Source organism: Sorex fumeus, unplaced genomic scaffold (genome assembly GCF_029834395.1).
Source record: "Sorex fumeus unplaced genomic scaffold, SorFum_2.1 ptg000008l, whole genome shotgun sequence".
NCBI lineage: Eukaryota > Metazoa > Chordata > Mammalia > Eulipotyphla > Soricidae > Sorex > Sorex fumeus.
Genome location: NW_026606065.1, coordinates 71,476,583 through 71,495,140, shown reverse-complemented (window position 1 = coordinate 71,495,140; position 18,558 = coordinate 71,476,583). Strand labels below are relative to the sequence as shown.

Genomic DNA, 18,558 nt, shown 5'->3' with positions numbered 1-18,558 from the left:
TTCAAAAGGAAATTTATTAATTGTGATACATTGAGACAATATTGTAGAGATTCAAAGAATGTTAGCAATTCAAAATTGGATTTGCTATTGAAAAATGGTAAAAGAATGCATGAATTAACAGGTAATGAGTTTATAATTATGTTTATGTTATTGTGCACTAATATGAGAAAGCAATTAATGAGCAACAATAGCTGTAGTAGTAGATCCAGAAAGATATTAGAATGGTGATTTTAATTGAATAAAAAAGATTGGAGCTTTTTGTTTTTCTTACAAAGAAACACAGTGCCAAAGTGGACAAGCTTTTAATAGCCTCTAGAATCCTCGTGCTAGTGAGAAAAATTAGTGCTATGTTTACTGTCATTGCATTTCAGAGTATGCACTTTCAGCTGTTTTTACGTTGGATATAGCAAGTATCCACATACATAATAAGATTATTTCATATTACTAAAAAGTTTATGCTTATTATCTAAAAAAGCATAACAGAGGCAGTTATATCTAGATATGTAGATCACAATAACATATAAAAATTGTGTATGTATCTAGACTGCTTACATTAGTTGCGTTCATATTTCGTGGATAAATTATGACAAGTTCCCTACTTTCAAATTATTTTATTTTGCATGAATTTGATGCATACATAATAGGAATAGATAAGTAGGCTCCTTAAAAAAGCAATATTAGTAAAAATGGGTATGTGTAGAATAAGAAAATTTATTTACAAAGGCACAGATAATGGAAAATACATAAAAGAAAAAATAAATGATTCTTACCAATGTACTGTACAAAATTATATCTTAAATATAATTTTTAGTATTTTAAATGTTATTTGAATAAATAAAGCATATAAATGATCCTTCTCAATATCGCCAGCAAGAGGATAATTTGTTAACCCAATTAATAAATTCTATTTGGGAATAGTTATAGTGTTCTTTTATAATATAAATTTAGTTTTCTAAGATAGTTTGTAGAATCAAAAATTTTTATATAAAGGTAGAATTTTCCGAGGAGAATTATAACATATTTTTGAATATATTAATTCCTAATTACTTTCTTCTTGGGTATAAAGACAGTTTTTTTATGCTGTAATATAGTTATATTTTTCTTCTAGGTATTTCAATTATATATTTATATTTATATATGTTTTGCTACAAATATAGACATCCATAAGCAAATTTATAGTCAAAAATGTTCTGGTTTTTATGTAAATTAGCTGATTTCTATTAGCACTTGCAGTACTGTTGGTATGACAGTTAATATCTTGCCTTAAAACATCAACAGTTCATATGCCACATGGATAACATCAGTTGTTGAGGCAACAATTTTATGATAGTATACTAAGTTTAAATTGATGCTGAATCTGAGACACATTTATACCACAATGAAGGCATAAAGGTAAAGGTAAAGGTAAAGGTAAAGGCCCTCCCATTGATCATCGATTTGCTCGAGCGGGCCCAGTAACGTCTCCATTGGAGACTTTGTTGTTACTGTGTCTGGCATATTGAACACTCTCGGTAGCTTGCCGGGCTCTCCGAGAGGGGCAGAAGAATCGAACTCGGGTCACCATGTTGGCCACGTGCAAGGCAAACGCCCTACCGCTGTGCTATCGCTCCAGCCCTAAAGGTAAAGGCCCTCCTGTTGATCGTCGATTTGCTCGAGCAGGCCCAGTAACATCTCCATTGGAGTCTTTGTTGTTACTGTGTTTGGCATATCGAATACTCTCGGTAGCTTGCCGGGCTCTCCGAGAGGGGCGAGGAATCGAACTCGGGTCGGCCATGTTGGCCGCTTGTAAGGCAAATGCCCTACCGCTGTGCTATTGTTTATTAATCATTTCATTTCTAGTTTATTGTAATATATTTTCCCTGTGGAACACCAGTGAATTCCTTACATTGTTCACATATTTAAATTCAATATGTTCATTCCTAAGTATCTATTCTGAAGATAAATTCAGATGCAGTAATTTTTGTAGATGTTTAATATGATATCTAAAATATTGTTGAGTGTATTCTTCTATTTTAGACAGAAAGAAAATAGAAATGATTCAGTTTTTCAAAGGAAACTGACTGCAGTTATGGTGCAATACTATATGATAGGTTATCACTCTTGCAACACTTTATTTTATTTTTTAGAGGAAATTTTTTTTTACATCTAGTGGTTCTTACTCTTAATGGAAAAATAATTAGAGGTTCTAGTCAGACTATAAAAGTTGGTTTACTTTCTCAAAACCAAAGGGACATAAACATCCCAGTGAAGAAGCCCAGACAGTTAGCCCAGATAGCATGGTGCATTTCTCAATAATGGCCTTCTACAGTGGTCTTTATCATTCACTCACATAGGGCAAGTCCCAGCAGTGAAGAGGACTTCAGCGTGATGCCTGGTTCTATGGGGTGATCTGGAGACATGACAGGAACTGTCTAAATTTCCAAACTCTTAATTCCGCTTTCCACTGGAAATGGAGAAGTTGAAGAGAAAAAGTCCAAATTGGCAGTGATTCTTTACTGTTGTTGCCTGGTAACTGAAGCATGTCCAAGAGGCTGTGACAGCACTGCCATACCAAAAGGGCTCCTGACACTATAAACTCTAGGTAAATGACCACAGACAAAAAAAAATACTAGAAATTATAAACTACATAATAAGTCATATACATCATTTAAGCTACATAGAAACTACATAATAATGATTACAAAATTATATATTTTGAACATAAGAAACATTTGAAATAAATTGAAAATCATTCTTTAAAATTAATAGTACTTATTGGCATGTCTGGTGCCATATTTATATAAACAAATGTTAGAAACAAGTACATAAAATAGAATAAAACTATCAAAATATCAACTTAATAGTAGATTTAACAGCCTAATCAGTGGCTGAATAAATAGCAGTACTCGTACATTTAAAAAAATTGTAGATTTAAATTGACTATTAATTACATAAATACTAATTGTCCTTTTTTTAAAAAAAATTTCAAGTGTTTCACAACAGAATTAACACTATAGTAAATAGAAAAAAAGATACATATTTGTCCCGAAAGATATTAAAAGGCTTAATATATATGCAGCCACCCCAGATTCAATGTTCAATAGAGCAAATGGTCTCCTTTGCAACTCCAAGAGAGAACCCAGAATACAGGAAGGAAGGAAGGAAGGAAGGAAGGAAGGAAGGAAGGAAGGAAAGAAGGGAAGGAGGGAGGGGGGGAGGGAGGGAAAGAGGGAGGGAGGGAGGGAGGGAGGGAGGGAGGGAGGGAGGAGGGAGGGAGGAGGAAGGGAGGAGGAAGGGAGGAGGAAGGGAGGAGGAAGGGAGGAGGAAGGGAGGGAAAGACGGGAGGGGAGGGAGGGAGGAAGCAAGGGAGGGAGGGAGAAAAATATGAAGGGATGGTGGGAGGAAGGGAGGGTGGGCAGAGAGGAATGGAGAAGAGAGGAAGGAAGAACAAAGCAAAGGGAAGGAGAGGAAGGAAAGGACAGAAAGAAAGAAAGCAAATGCACACATGTCAGGTAATGGATCACTACAAAAAATTAAAGCTCGTTCAAGTATAAGCCACATAATTTGATTTTAATTTCTGGAACTCATCAGTGGATATATGTGGATTGGTTATACTTGATAGGATCTTAAACTAAAATTCCTTTTCTTTTTATAATTTTGAAAATTAAATGTTTTTATTTACTTTTATTTTTGCTAATAATTTAAATGTCTTATAATCATTAACCTATTCATTATTTTATTTTCTTCACAAACTTTTCTCTAGATTTAAATTTTCTATACTTTATATGGCCATTTATCACACTAATATCTTTCAAATTCTAACAATTAATGACATCATTAAACAAAAAAGTTAATGGCATGCCCTCATGCCATTTCTGAAGAAAATAGGTAAAGGTAAAGGTAAAGGTAAAGGCCCTCCCGTTGATCATCGATTTGCTCGAGCGGGTCCAGTAATGTCTCCATTGGAGACTTTGTTGTTACTGTGTCTGGCATATCCAATACTCTCGGTAGCTTGCCGGGCTCTCCTAGAGGGGCGGAGGAATCGAACTCGGGTCGGACATGTTGGCCGCTTGTAAGGCGAACGCCCTACCCGCTGTGCTATCGCTCCAGCCAGAAAAAAATAGAAGATAAGTAAAAGTTTTCTATAACATCAGTGACCAGTGTCCAGGAAGTCTAAAGTAAGTTGTACAGTTACACTAACAGCAACTGTCAACCTCCATTCAGTGAGGGTCATTTGCAGAGAATGAGACAAACACACAAAGAGACAGACACATAAGGACTGTCCAACCTTTAGCCTTGCCTGGGCAGACCCAGTAAGCTCATAGGCTTACCTGGGCAGACCCAGTAAGCCCCTTCACTCAGTACAATGCTCACCCATGGTTTCCAGAACATGAGTTATTATTCAAGCTGACCACACATGAATAACAGTAATCACAACAAAATCAAACATGTACATTAAGAACAGACACTGGATATTTCACATTGCCAATCAATAGACACTCAAATGTATATAGTCATGACAATTTACTAGTCTGTTTTTGCCTCTGCTTCCCTCTGCATCTATAAGCTTATACACTTTAATTATATATATTTTAATATCTAAATTGTTTGGCTAGAGGATATCCCTAACTTGGGGATTTGCTAAGGCAATAGACTGAATGGATTTCTAAGTTTTCTTGACTTTTCCCCTCCATTTTTGTTGAATAATTCACATTACTTCTTCCAGTTGCTGTTTAAATATCTCTTTTTCAACACTTTTTAAATATACATCCTCTTTTATCAAAAGACTTTAGACCAGTTACCTCTATTATATTTCTACTTTCTTGCTTAACATTTGTAATATTTGTTCATTATAAAGCTATGCATGTCATTATTATAATCATTATTTGTTTAGTTTTTTTTTATGGGCCACACCTGGCAGTTCACAAGGCTCTGAACTCAGGGATCTCTCCTGGCTGTGCTCAGGATACCATATAGGGTGCCTAGGAATAAACCTGGATCAGTTGCATGCAAGGAAAGTACCCTACCTACTGTAGTATGACTTTGCCACCAAATTATCATTTAATATCTGTCCACTACTAGTATTTTACTTAATGTTTTTGTTTACTCAGCCATTCAATCAGTCAACAACAAAAAGATCTCTCAAATTCTAACAATGACATTCACTGTGTGTATCACTGCCCTCCGGTTGTTCATCGATTTGCTTGAGTGAGCACCAGTTATGTTGCCATTGTGAGACTTGTTGTTACTGTTTTTGGCATATGGAATACACCATGGGGAGCTTGCCAGGCTCTGCCATGCAGATGGAATACTCTCGATAGCTTGCTGGGCTCTCTGAGAGGGACAGAGGAATCGAACCCAGGTTGGCCCCATGCAAGGCAAACGCCCTACCTGCTGTGCTGTTACTCCAGCTGATATTATTTTGTTTAGTAATGTCATTTTAACAAAAATATTAATGGTATGCTCTCATGGAGAATAAGTTATGGAAAAAATAGAAAGTAAGTAAAAGGATTTTTATAACATCAATGTCCAGTGTCCAGGAAATCTAAAGCAAATTATACAGAAGATTGTATTATTTTAGAAACTAGGTAAGGGAATACCATTAATCTGGTGACACTAAAGGAAAACTCGGAATAAAGTGATGGAGTGAACTATTCAAAGATATGTCACAACTTTCAGGGAAAAGGAAGAGCATTTATAGGCTGGAATGATCTTTAATTGGTTTGGGGGAAAAATAAAACTTCTAATAATTGCATAACATATAACAAAAGAGCAGAGTGATTTGATAAGCGGGCTGGAGTGATAGCACAGCAGTAGGGTGTTTGCCTGGTGTGCAGCCAGCCTGGCCGAGCCAGGTTCGATTCCTCTGCCCCTCTCGGAGAGCCGGGCAAGCTACTGAGAGTATCTTGCCCACACGGCAAAGCCTGGCAAGCTACCCATGAAGTATTCAATATGCCAAACACAGTAACAAGAAGTTTCAAAATAGAGATGTTACTGGGCCCGCTCAAGCAAATCGATGAACAACAGGAGGACAGTGTTTGCTTGTTTGTTTTGTTTGTCTGAGATAAAGACAGAGATTAGAATTTAGCTAGATGGCTGTTTTTGTCAACCTACTATATTATTCTACACTGAAAAATTACTGATTCTATAAAAATGTATAGACAAAGCTGAGATTCAACTCTAATAATTTCACTCACTGATAAAATGCACGAACAAATTAAATTAATGTAAACATAATCTAAGTTGTTTTTTCTCAATAATTTTCAAGAACTTCTCACACCAGCATTCGAATGATAGATTACATAGAATTTTGCCACAGTTGCCAGCTATTGATTAATTTTTATTCTCTGTGTCACCTAGTAGAGAAATCTATTAAGAATAGCATAAGCCCATTGACAGTTATTATTGATTTTTCATGCCCTGTGACTCAGTGTACAAGAATCATCAATAGGCTTAACTCCAAGAATCTAAGAACTTAATATAAATGTTGACAATCCTACAAAACTTCACCTAAAATCTTCCAGCATAGTCAGAATCAAGATGAAAAAACTCAAGATGAATAAAGTAATAGTTTCCCAAATATAAAACAGGGTTTTCCAACCCCACTTCTCCCAAAGCTTAGAGTTTCCTTCTTCTACCCACATTTTGCTTGTGGTAAAGTCTTTACTTTTACATATGTAATTATGACAATCAGCAAATACATGAACAGCAGTTTTTTATTTGTTTGTAATAATTAAAATAAAAATAAGCACTGTGAAAAAATCTGTTCCTTTACCCATTATGTGCCAATTTGGAAAGGGTGAACTAAAAAGAGCAAATTTTGCTGGAAATCAGAGTAGATAACTAGAAGCTTTCGAAAGTCCATAGGGATGGTGTGATAAGAGGCCTCAAGCGTCTACAAAATGAGTCCAGAACCATTATTTAGATCCTTACAGTAAATATTGAGTAAAATAATCTTATACTTTTAATAGAGAAGAAAATTAACCAAATTGAAATTTACAATGGTAATCTCTTCTGTTTTTAAAGAGGAACTACTTAACTAGAATCTAAACCTGTAAGAAGTTATCAGAATCTGAGCACTCTAAATGGTAGGAGACAGTCAAGTATAAAACAGTGTAATCAATCAGCTTCAAAAGGTATGGTTTGTGAAAAATTCATCCTAATCATACTCTAAATGAATAGGATCATATAAAAGACCTGATCCTCGAACAATAGACCCCTCTCTACATTTTGACAGTATAGTATTAGGCCTAATTAAAGTTGTTCCCTTTATTAAATATAACATGTCTGGCTATCAAGGAACAAATTACAAGGCATATTGAAAGGAAACACCACAAATTGAAAGAGAGAAGCACTAGCAAAAGACATGACACACACCTTAGAATTTTTAGACAGAAATTTCAAATTATAGTTTATATTTAAGGGTATTAATGAATAAAATAGACAAGATGCAAAAAAACAGATGAAAAATTTCAACAGATAGAAGAAAACATTAAGAAAAAATTAAGTAGCAATAAAAATGTTGTAAGAATAATGATGAATGCCTGTGTTGGGATTGCTAGTATACTGGCAAGAAAATCTCTGAATGAGATATCAATAAAATTTTGGGGAACTGAGTGGGAAACAAAACACAAATAAGATTTAAAAAAAAACAACTAAAGACTGTGTCACTACAAAAGATGTAATGTGCATGGTATAGAAATAGCAAAAGAAGAACAGGGAAAAAGGCATTTGAAACATAATAATTGAACGTTTTCAAAAATTATATCTCATAAAAAGCCATAGATTCTAATGCTGACATAATATTCTTCAGCAAATATTTTAAAGCTATCAAACAATAACAAAACAAATAATTGCACTGAACATACTATATTCAAAACAAAAGAGTCCAAAGAGAAATAAAATTATGAATAAAATGAGTAATAAAAACAATTTTAAAAAAAGGAATAAAGTCTTATCGCGCTGTTTTTGTGTAAAACCCTATCTGCAAGGTTGTGTAAGGCCCTCGTGAGAGGGGATTACACATGAAAGGATATTCTCGGGCTCTCTCTCTGCCTGCATTCAGTGCTCTCAAGCCGCTTCTCCATCCAGGAAGTCTGTTGCCTTGGGCAGATGAAGGAAGAATGAGGTTGGTTGATGATAATTAAGTGTCATTTATTTAATCTCTTCTCTCTCCCAGCTCTCTCCAACCCTCTCTTTAACTCGCTCTGCAACTCTCTCCATGACTTGTGACTCCTCTCCAATCTCCCCAGCCACTCTTACTTCCAGTTCTCAGCCTTCTCTCTAACTCGGTGTCACTCACAATCTCCTGTCCTCTTCTGTCTCTGTGTCTGTATCTCTTTCAATCTTCTCTCCTTCTCCTTTAATCCCTCCTTTCTTCCTGCAGCCGTTCTTATTTATCCTCTTACCACGCCTCTCCAACCACACATCTCCAAAGGAAGCGTGATCAAAAATGTTTTTCCAGTCTTCCCGACCATCTGCAGCCCACAAGGGCAAAACAGCTCTTAAGATGTGTTTCTCCCCTCCTTAGACCAGCAACTTAATTAACATCTTTAATTCTACTTCCTAATATTTACCATTCTTTATCGACACAGTTATAGATACTTTTTGGCTTATAGGGTGACTCTCCTGGGGACTTCTTACCACAGACTCAGACTATAATGCTCAGGCCAGATCAATCATTCCTAATCCCAGCAAGGTCCAAATCTAGTTATTACTTTTGGATCATGACAGAATTTGTTCATGACCAAGCTGTTATAGTTAAGCATTAGGGCACTTTGGCCAAGCTCAGTTTGATGCTAGGGTATCTCATAGTTCACCCCTTGCCCTGGGTCCATTCAGTCCCTTGTCGAGTCTCTGCTTTTGGGAATCTAGGAAGTAAGGGCAACTGAGGCTTAAGTTGAGAGAGAAAATGTCCAGGAGGTAATCTTATCTGGAGTCAATCAACTCCAAAGCCACAGGCTTGTTATTTTAACTATCTTCCTGTATACATACAAAAAGCAATTGCTCTGAAATAGCTAACCATGCAAAGTACATTAAAGAGAAGAGAAAGACAATATTTACAAGTCATAAAGTCAGGGTCTGATCAGGAGACAAAGGTAATTGGCAGGTGGGCATGCAATCAACTAACACAGCTCCCAGCAGCCAGGGAGGACAGGCAAACCAATGTTATCCTACAGTCTTCCTCAAAAATAATGCATACAGGACTGGGGGTAGCTAGTCACTCTGACATAACCCTGCCCAATTGCAGGACATGAAAGCTAAAAAGATAGGAAGCCTGGCATTGGGGGCCAGTTTTGGACCAAGGTAAATAAATTTCTTACACAGACACTAGTGAACCCCTACCATGAAGAGTCTTTTGCTTCATGCTCAGCTGCACATTTATTCACCACTCTACAACTCATTGTAAACATACAAAGACATCCTAATATAGGCTCCTAACCACGATCACAATCACAATCACGACCATCCTGTTGTTCGTCGATTGCCTCGAGCAGGCCCCAGTAACGTCTCCGTCTCCGTCCTAGCCCTGAGATTTTTTTTTAAAAGTGCCATATTCAAGGCTCTTTCAAGGTTAGGAGAATGAGACCCATCATTGTTACTGGTATTTGGCATATTGGGTATACCACGGGTAGTTTGCCAGACTCTGCCGTGTGGGCCGGTTATATTCAGTAGCCTGCCAGTTTGTCCAAAGTAGGAATGAGATGGTAAGAGGTCGAGCGGCTGCAAATGCGGCCGCGCTCTTCCCGGAGCTGAGTGTGATAATCTCTGGATTCTGGCTGTTGTTGGGGTTGCACGGAAGTTGGTGGGTGTAACTGTCTAGCTACTGGCAGGTCCAGTCCCAAACCGTGCAGGCTTGGAGATCTCAGCCCCAGGTCCCACACACCTGGGTTCCTCTGTCAGTTCTTTTATGCGTGAGGCTCATCCAAGTGTGTGGAGAGTGGTCCCAGCATGGCCTTGGCTGGGGCCTGGAGGTCTTCAGCTGTTGGGCCCTGATGAAGACAGTCAGGCATAGGGTAGGAGACTCTGCCTTGTTCTCTCCTGGGAGCTGAGTGTGATAATCTCTGGATCCTGGCCGTTGTTGGGGTTACACGGCAGTTGGTGGGTGTAACTGTCTAGCTACTGGCAGGTCCAGTCCCAAACCGTGCAGGCTTGGAGATCTCAGCCCCGGGTCCCACACACCTGGGTTCCTCTGGCAGTTCTTTTATGCATGAGGCTCATCCAAGTGTGTGGAGAGTGGTCCCAGCATGGCCTTGGCTGGGGCCCGGAGGTCTTCAGCTGTTGGGCCCTGGTGGAGACAGTCAGGCACAGGGTAGGAGACTCTGCCTTGTTCTCTCCCGGGAACTGAGTGCTCCTAACCACACACCAAAAAAATTAAAAAACAACTCCGAACTGCAAAGGTCACAGCGATTAAAACAATGTAGAATTCCACAAGCTTAGTGAATGAAGAAGCTAGCCCAGTTGTCCAACAAATAATAATGGGCTATATAATCTCTTTGATAAGGAATTTAGAATGTAACTATTAAGGCTACATAAGGAGCTCAAAGACAGAGTAATGCATATATAGAATGAAATATTTAATGTGTGAAAGAAAATGAACACCTATTCTGAATTCTGTACCCCATTTCATTATCCTTCATAAAGAAGAATGAAAACTTTATCTGACAAAGGATAAAATATTATTGTTGCACCTATTTATATTGTCACAAAGTAGCTAACATGATCTCCCAAAAGACATATTAAGGTTGAGAAAGCTAAGGAATATGTGACTTGAGATTTATATCTCAGAAATTCTTTCAAATATTATGCTGACGGGAGGACAGTGGACAGTGGACAGTGGATATGAATTTAAAGGGAAAAATGGACACAATTCTAGTGATTTTTAAAAAATATATATTGCAAAAGGAGCCACAAAACTTAAAAATTCTTCAGTTATTTAGATCTATTTTTATTTTCCGCATTTGATCAAATGGTAATAGACTAGACCTCTGGGAGAGGGCATTTTGCTTCCTAAGGATGATGGAGTTTGAAATGGATTCTAGAAAAAGGATATATAAAGGCACTGAAAATCAGAAGAATGTAAAGAATGTATCAAATCTTACATAAATGATTCCACTAAAGATTAGGTGTTCCTTCAGAGTATACAATTTTTCTAGTATGAAAAAATATTTTCCATTCAATAACGTTTTATATGAGGTCATGTGACATTGACAGCTCCCTCAATGCTCAGTCTTTAGTCCTGGTTTTGTGCTCAGGAATCACCACTTTGCAAGGCTCCATCTATGTGCCAGGAAATTTATCCATTCTGTTTATTCAAGGAAAGCACCCTGCCCATTGTACTATTGCTCAAGCCTCATTTGACCATTTTTATATCAATGGAATATGGATCACATTGATTTATTCTATTTCCTAGTTAACCCATCTTCTTTGATAGTTACCATGGTAACTTTAATGTTCACAATTAAAGATCTTATAACACATACTTACCTGGAAAAAGTTTGTTCCTCATTATGAACTAAGTAGAACGTGTTTGTCTTTAAGTGTTTTATTCTTAGAACTTCGGTGTCTAGGAAAAACAGATATCACAGTTTAAAAATACAAAAATTACTGTGAAACAGAAAGGACTTTGTGGATAAAGTTCTCCTAAGGTCAAGACTCGGTTTCATATCTGGTGACAAAGCTGACATGAAATAAAGTGATCTTAATAAAAGCATGCACTTTCAGGTACTGGACAGAAAAACAATATGTCTGACAAAACTGACTAAAGTTATTTTCCATATTTTCACCAAGTTCTCCATTCTTAGAAACCACTAAAGTCAAAGCCAATATAGCAGAGGCTGTTTTAAAATGCCCCATTTCTTTTTCTTTTCTTTTTTTCAGTCTGCTATCGGTAGATGACTCATTAACAAATAGTTACAAGCATCAACAACAGACAAAAAGTTCATGGATTTTTCCCTTGGAGGGGTGAGAGATGAGGCTTCAAGGCAGATCCTAGGAATATCTGAGCCTCTGAAACTACTAGGTTGTATTTGGGAATTGAGGCCTAACTTTTCACTAGTAAATAGCAACAACCTATGTAAAACATGGTAATTATATAAAGGAACTATTGTACATCTACACAGTGGAATACTATACAGCTGTTAGGAAAAATTAGGTCATGAAAGTTGCCTATAAATGGGTGGACTTGGAGAGGATCATGCTGCATGAAATGAGTCAGGAAAAGGACAGATATAGAATGACTGAATTCATTTGTGGAATATAAAAATATAAAAAATTATGAAGCTAATATCCAAGGCCAGGGAAAACAGACCAGGAGGATTGGTCAGTGGTTGGAAATTACCACAAGGGTGTGTGTGGGGGGGGGGCGGGGTGGAGAGTAGTTGAGACATAGCAGGTCCATTATGATAGCTTTAATTGGAAGTGATCACTCTCAACAAGAATTGAGTGTTGAACCTAGGTAAAGGGATGTACAAGATAACCTTTCAGCATCTGTATTGATAACCATAAAGCCTAAAATGAGCAAGAGAAAGAGAGCAGAGAGGTGCCTGCCAGAGGGCAGGCAGGGGTGGGGAAAGGTTCAGAGGTCAGAGGGAAACTGGGAACCACTGGTACTGAGAAATTGTACACCTGTGGAGGAATGGTTGTTGGAACATTGCATGACAGAAACTCAATCATGAACAGCATTGTAATGCCCTATCACGTGGTGATTGATAAAATATTTTTTTAAAAGAAAAAGCTAAAACAAAGGTCTTTGAGATACTCTTTCTCAGTCTCTTTAACATCTCCTGTAAGATTTTTAACCCTTCCTGATTCACATCTCTGTTGTAGCATTACTTTATCCATCATAACTTATGCAGTGAGAAAACTTTATTCCCTTAAAATATGCAGTAGGGGACTTGCTATCCTATGCCCTGCAAGAAAACCCTAGAAGTTGCTGGAGGGCAAGCCATGCCCTGAAAAAAGTCCCTAAAAGTTGCCAGAGGGTCCTAGTATTGAATATCTCCATCAATGACCACCATGCTCTACATAAAGCATCCCTGAGTCTGGCCTGGCCTTGGACACAACCATAGTTGCATGCTGAGCCTAACCTAAAGCACTGTGGCTTTGAAAAATTTTGCTTATATATAAGAAGGGAAAAAGTTCTTACTTGCTAACTTGCAGCATTTGTGAATGCAAGAATTCACTATTTCTTTGACATAGTCTTTGTGTTTGCTTAGACCTGAGTCTGCTGGCTGGCCTCATTAACATCTCAATTCGCTCCTGGTGATTTCTATCCAATTCCTTTTCCTTAGAGCAGAGGTAGGGGAAGGATTCCTGCCTCCGTATTGATTTTATGCCATAGTCCCCCAGGATCTTAAAGTTTTTAAACATTAGTGGGTTTCTCTTGTGTCCCTCCCGCTGTGGTTGTGGTGCAGGAGATTTATGTATATATAAGGAAGAAAATGTCTCCTTCTGCATGTAAGCAATACAGTCCTCCCACCAGAAAGTGTTTGCAAAGAGCGTATTTTCCTCTTTCCTCTTGAAGTTCTTCACTGCTTCATCTCTTCGTGTTTTCCACTTATTGATCTCCACTTCAGTCCAGGATAACATGTAAAGTGGGGAGGAGAAAGGAAGCAGCCTCAAGAAAGGAGCTGCATTCTCTTGGTCTTCTATGCCACCCAGGAATGACTGGAGAAATCTAGGATTGATAAAAGTTCACTGTGGGCCCTGCTACTTGCAGAAAAGGAAAGTCAGTTTTAAACCATAGCCCGGCCTTTCGGGTCCTCTGCCTTCCCCTCACAGAAAAGAATTTCAAGAGGAGACAAGCAATGAAGTATAACAGATTTGGGAAGAGAGGGAGGATGTTTAAGGAAAGAGAGAGTATGAGAGAGAGAGAGAAAGAACAAGATCTCCACATTGGAAAGGGAGCCCCAATCCGCATTGCAACATTACATATGAAAGTACAGATCTCATCAGTGGAAATGAGGGCGATACATATGGTCAGGCACTACATGGGCACAAGCAACACATAGCTCCTCCATGGAAACTCTTTAAAGCCACATATTGAAGATTGTAGAAAATCTATTGCTCCCGGTTACAAATAATATTCTGGAGATTTATACTTTGAAAGTGAGAGGTTCACCCACTGTAGCAGCTATCATTATCTTCTATGTCCCCTCAACCATAAGTATATTACCAGGTGGTGTGGTACAATGAGAGTCAATCATAGGCTGAATTCGGCAAAATGTGCACAATTTGTTAGCATGAACGTACTTAGGCAGTTACACCATTTGATTTTATATACTATTCTCACACATTTTGACAAATACTTTGAGAAAAGAATTGACTAGAAAGGGGTATGCAATATTCTTGTGGCAGAATAAGTCATTCTTCTATTTGAAGCTCCTTGAATCTTCAATTTCAGCACTCAACTATGCTGGTTTCTTTATCCCCAAGCCAATTTAATTCCCTTGCAACCTATATTCTTATATTTTTAGCCTTTGTGTAGTCATGCAAACCAGACATTTACCCCATAAAATTTATTGTACATTAATTTCTTATCTTCCCAGTAGTCACCTGTAGTGGATGTTTTTATTCTAGTTTTAGCTGTTTACTAAGTTCACTCTTACCACCAAATGAACTTTCACATGGGGGGGGCTTTGTTATTATTTTTGTAAAAATAAGTTATGTTGCAGTTTGTTTTATATGTATCTCAAACCTCTATCTTTGGAAATGTTTTTCTTATGAGACCCAATGATCTCATTACTAACGTTTTTGTACACATGAAAAAATAAAATAGATTAGTTTTTTCACAATTTTAATTGAATGCATGATAATCTATAAATATAACATGACATATTTTACGGATTTAAAATTGTAGTATAGGTATGAAAATATATGTGTGTGTGTTTTTAAATCTGTTCTCCTCCTCTAACTCTTAAATACCTGTGTGTGTGTGTGTGTGTGTGTGTGTGTATGCGTTTGTGTGTGTGTGACATGTGGCTAACCCTGGATTTGATCCCTGACATTCTGTATGATCCCCTTATCACTACCAGGAGTAAGCCTGAGACACAGCTCGGTGTGGTCCCCAAACTATACATATGTTTATATGTATTATATATTTTTTCTTAATGATTGTCCAATATATAGCATTTGAATCCCCCCTTCCTTACTATAAAATATATGGATAAGGTTGTGTATTAGTGCTAGCGCTCTGCATCTAGGAATAATTTGTTCTAGATTCCAGATCTATGGGTCTCAATAATTTAGAGGATGTCTCTCCTATAATGTTCTGAAGCTCAGGGACCAATCCAGCCATACTCAGCCAACTCTGATTCCTTGTTTACTACTCCAGCAAGCTATAAGGGGCTGCTGAGACTTAGGCAAGCCTAGGGATGACTGGCCCCTGACCTCTATCCTTACTCACAGTGATGTTCAAGGGACCATGCAGTGTCTAGGGCTAAAAGATGTAAGACAGCACTGCATTACTTTAAGCTATCTTTTTGGCCCTTAAATTTATGTATTTAATGACATTAGGGAAGTTTAGTGATATTAAGAAAATTTCTTAACCCATAAACTGTGAGTTTTCCTATCACTAAAATGTGAATATAAAATATTTGGAATGTAGAGAATTACCAGTAAACACACTTAGCGGAATTTTTCCTAACCTGGATTCCACAGGATGTAAATAAGTGGAGCAACTTTCATAGAACTCTGATTAAAGTTTAGTCAAAGAATGTCTATCACACCATATGAATGCGTTTTTCTTTGTTTTGTCAGATTTTCATAATTCATATTCACCCGTTAAAAAATTGAAGAATCTTTTCTACTAATAAAATACAAAATGTGTGATACAGCCCAAGAGAAGGACCACATGGAGGACGGGAACCACAGATCCCGGAGAAAAAAGAAAAAAAAAAAACAGGTTCCAAAAAGAGCCGAGATCACCGGCAAGTCCCAGATGGGGTAGGTACCGCATCCCGCCTCCCCCAGATGGAACCCCGGTGACCAGAAGCCTCTACAAGCACAGCTCGAGTATGCGGGAACTAGGACTTTTTCTCTCTATATACAAAGTGATCAATGGGAAGTAAACCACCCAACCTTTCTCCCTGAAAATAAGAGTTAAGTTTGGAGCACGGCCACAGCCCCAGAAACACAAGGACTTAATGCAGAACCCAGCAGCTTGGAGCAGAAAAGTGAACAGACTATGTGTTAATCCAGGCCATCATGTCTGCCCGGAGGGGAAAGGGTGTTGCTCCATTCGCCCTCTCTTCTCTGAAAGAAGGATGGCGGCCCCATGGGAGCCTTGTGGACAGCAGGTATGAGCCGGGGGTGTGGGGGCGACTAAAACCTCATGGGAAGGGGGGCGTTCCGGTCCGTCCTTCACGCCCTACCGAGGTCACCAGTTGCCCCCACGAGTGGCTCTCCAGCACGGCCACAGCCCCAGAAGCACAAGGACTTAATGCAGAACCCAGCAGCTTGGAGCAGAAAAGTGAATGGACTAGGTGTTAATCCAGGCCATCATTTCTGCCCAGAGGGGAAAGGGTGTTGTCCCATTCTCCCTCTCTTCTCTGGAAAGAATGATGGCGGCCCCATGGGAGCCTTGTGGACAGCAGGTATGAGCTGGGGGTGTGGGGGCGACTAAAACCTCATGGGAAGGGGGGCGTTCCGGTCCGTCCTTCACGCCCTACCGAGGTTACCAGTTGCCCCCTACGAGCGGCTCTCCAGCACGGCCACAGCCCCCGAAGTACAAGGACTTAATGCAGAACCCGGCAGCTTGGAGCAGAAAAGTGAAAGGACTATGCATTAATCCAGGCCATCATGTCTGTCCGGAGGGGAAAGGGTGTTGCTCCATTCGCCCTCTCCTCTCTGGAAAGAAAGATGGTGGCCGCATGGGAGCCTTGTGGACAGCAAGTATGAGCCGGGAGTGTGGGGGCGACTAAAACCTCATGGAAAGGGGGGCGTTTCGGTCCGCCCTTCACGCCCTACCGAGGCCACCAGTTTCCCCCCACGAGTGGCTCTCCAGCACGGCCACGATTCCAGAACACAGAAACCAATTTCTTAACTATCTGACTTTCAGTAGAAATACTTCCAGGGTCAATAGGTAAAATAGCAGAAATCCAAAACCAACATTTAATTCTTGAACCCAGCTGTAGAAAGCAAATCACTTCACAATACTTTTTCAGCATGTCTGATTTGGGGGGGTGAACTCTAAATAATAGTGGTGAATCTTTTATTGAAACAGTGAATCTAATCAAAGCAGATAGAGTGTCAACTAGAATTCATCTGCCTCACAGGGACTGGGAGGGGTGGGGGTTGGGGTTTTATTGGGGTTCTTCATGGTAAATAATAAGTATTGGTAAAGGGAAATGTGTTTGATATTTGCATGACTGAGACCTAAACCTGAAAGCTTTGTATCCTTTCCCACAGTGATTCAATAAATAAAAATAAATAAATAAAAAAAATTAAAAAATAAAAAAATGAGTCATACACAAAAAAACAAAAAAAATACAAAATGTGAAAATACTCTGATTATTAAAATTCTTATGATTAATAATGAAATTGCCATATTTTCTGTGTGTAAATATGTGGTTAGTTTTTATATCTTTTAGAATTGTCCATGTTATGGCAAAATAAAAACTAAAGTTTCATTGTCTTAATAAAAGTTTTATTTTTTGCCCATGACACATTTTTCACAGTAGTTAGATTGTTATACTTTCCATCACCTTCACTGTGGTACCCAGATGATGGACCATATTTATCTGGCATTTTATCAATATTATGGGAGACCAATAAAAATCATATGAGATGCTGAAGATTGAACCAGGGTCTGTAAGTCCAACACCTTACTTGCTGTACTATTACTGCAAAAGACTCAGCCAAAAACCCAAGCACAAAATTTGTAAGTCTACAACTGTACCTCATGGTGTCTCACTAATAAAAATTAAAAAAAAAAAAAAGCTTCTCAGTGAGCCAGCGCATTGTGTTGGTCCACATTACCACCGCTGATACATCTGAATGACATTCAGCAATGCCCTGCAGCCCCTCCAGGTTTCTGTTCTTCAAGGCAAAGGCCAGCAGAGACCTCTGTTCTAGGCTTTTTGAGACACAAACATCACCAAGTTCTTGGTGACACAAGTGAAGGAGGGCCTGGCTCGGCCCCAATAGGACTCTAGTGGTGATCACGTGCTTCCTGATGCAGCTGGTCACCGCGCCAGGCTCCAGGGCAACCAGCATGCCCATCTTCTCCAACTGCATCACAACTACGAGGGTGTAGCTGACGAAGTCCCTGCACATCACCTGGCTCTTCTGTTTGGACACTTCTGGCGCCCTGTTCTCCATGGTGAGAGGCTCCCCTGGCCCAGTTCACACTCACCATGCCACTCCTAGACGATGTTCTATTTTAAAATTATTTTAATTAATTTCTTTTTGTAATTTAGATAATATGGTTACAGTAGTATCAGTTGATGGTATCAAAAGCCTCTATTTTAAATTATAATTGTCAGGTTTTGCAAAGTCATTACAAGGTTTTTACAAGTACTCTTTAATAACAAAAAATGACCTAAGTGATGATGAAATTGGTAATTTCTTTGATGATGA

At 38.7% G+C, this 18,558-nt stretch overlaps 1 protein-coding gene across 1 annotated transcript in view; it reads right to left on the bottom strand.

Annotated features, from left to right (window-relative positions):
* LOC130018210 (proteasome assembly chaperone 3-like) overlaps window positions 1-18,300 on the bottom strand; it is a 31,098-nt gene extending 12,798 nt beyond the window's left edge. Inside the window, exon 1 of the mRNA XM_056108979.1 lies at window positions 17,959-18,300. Coding sequence (XP_055964954.1) covers window positions 17,959-18,300 — 342 coding nt within the window. The remainder of the gene's footprint in view (window positions 1-17,958) is intronic.
* Between the last annotated feature and the right edge of the window lie 258 nt (window positions 18,301-18,558).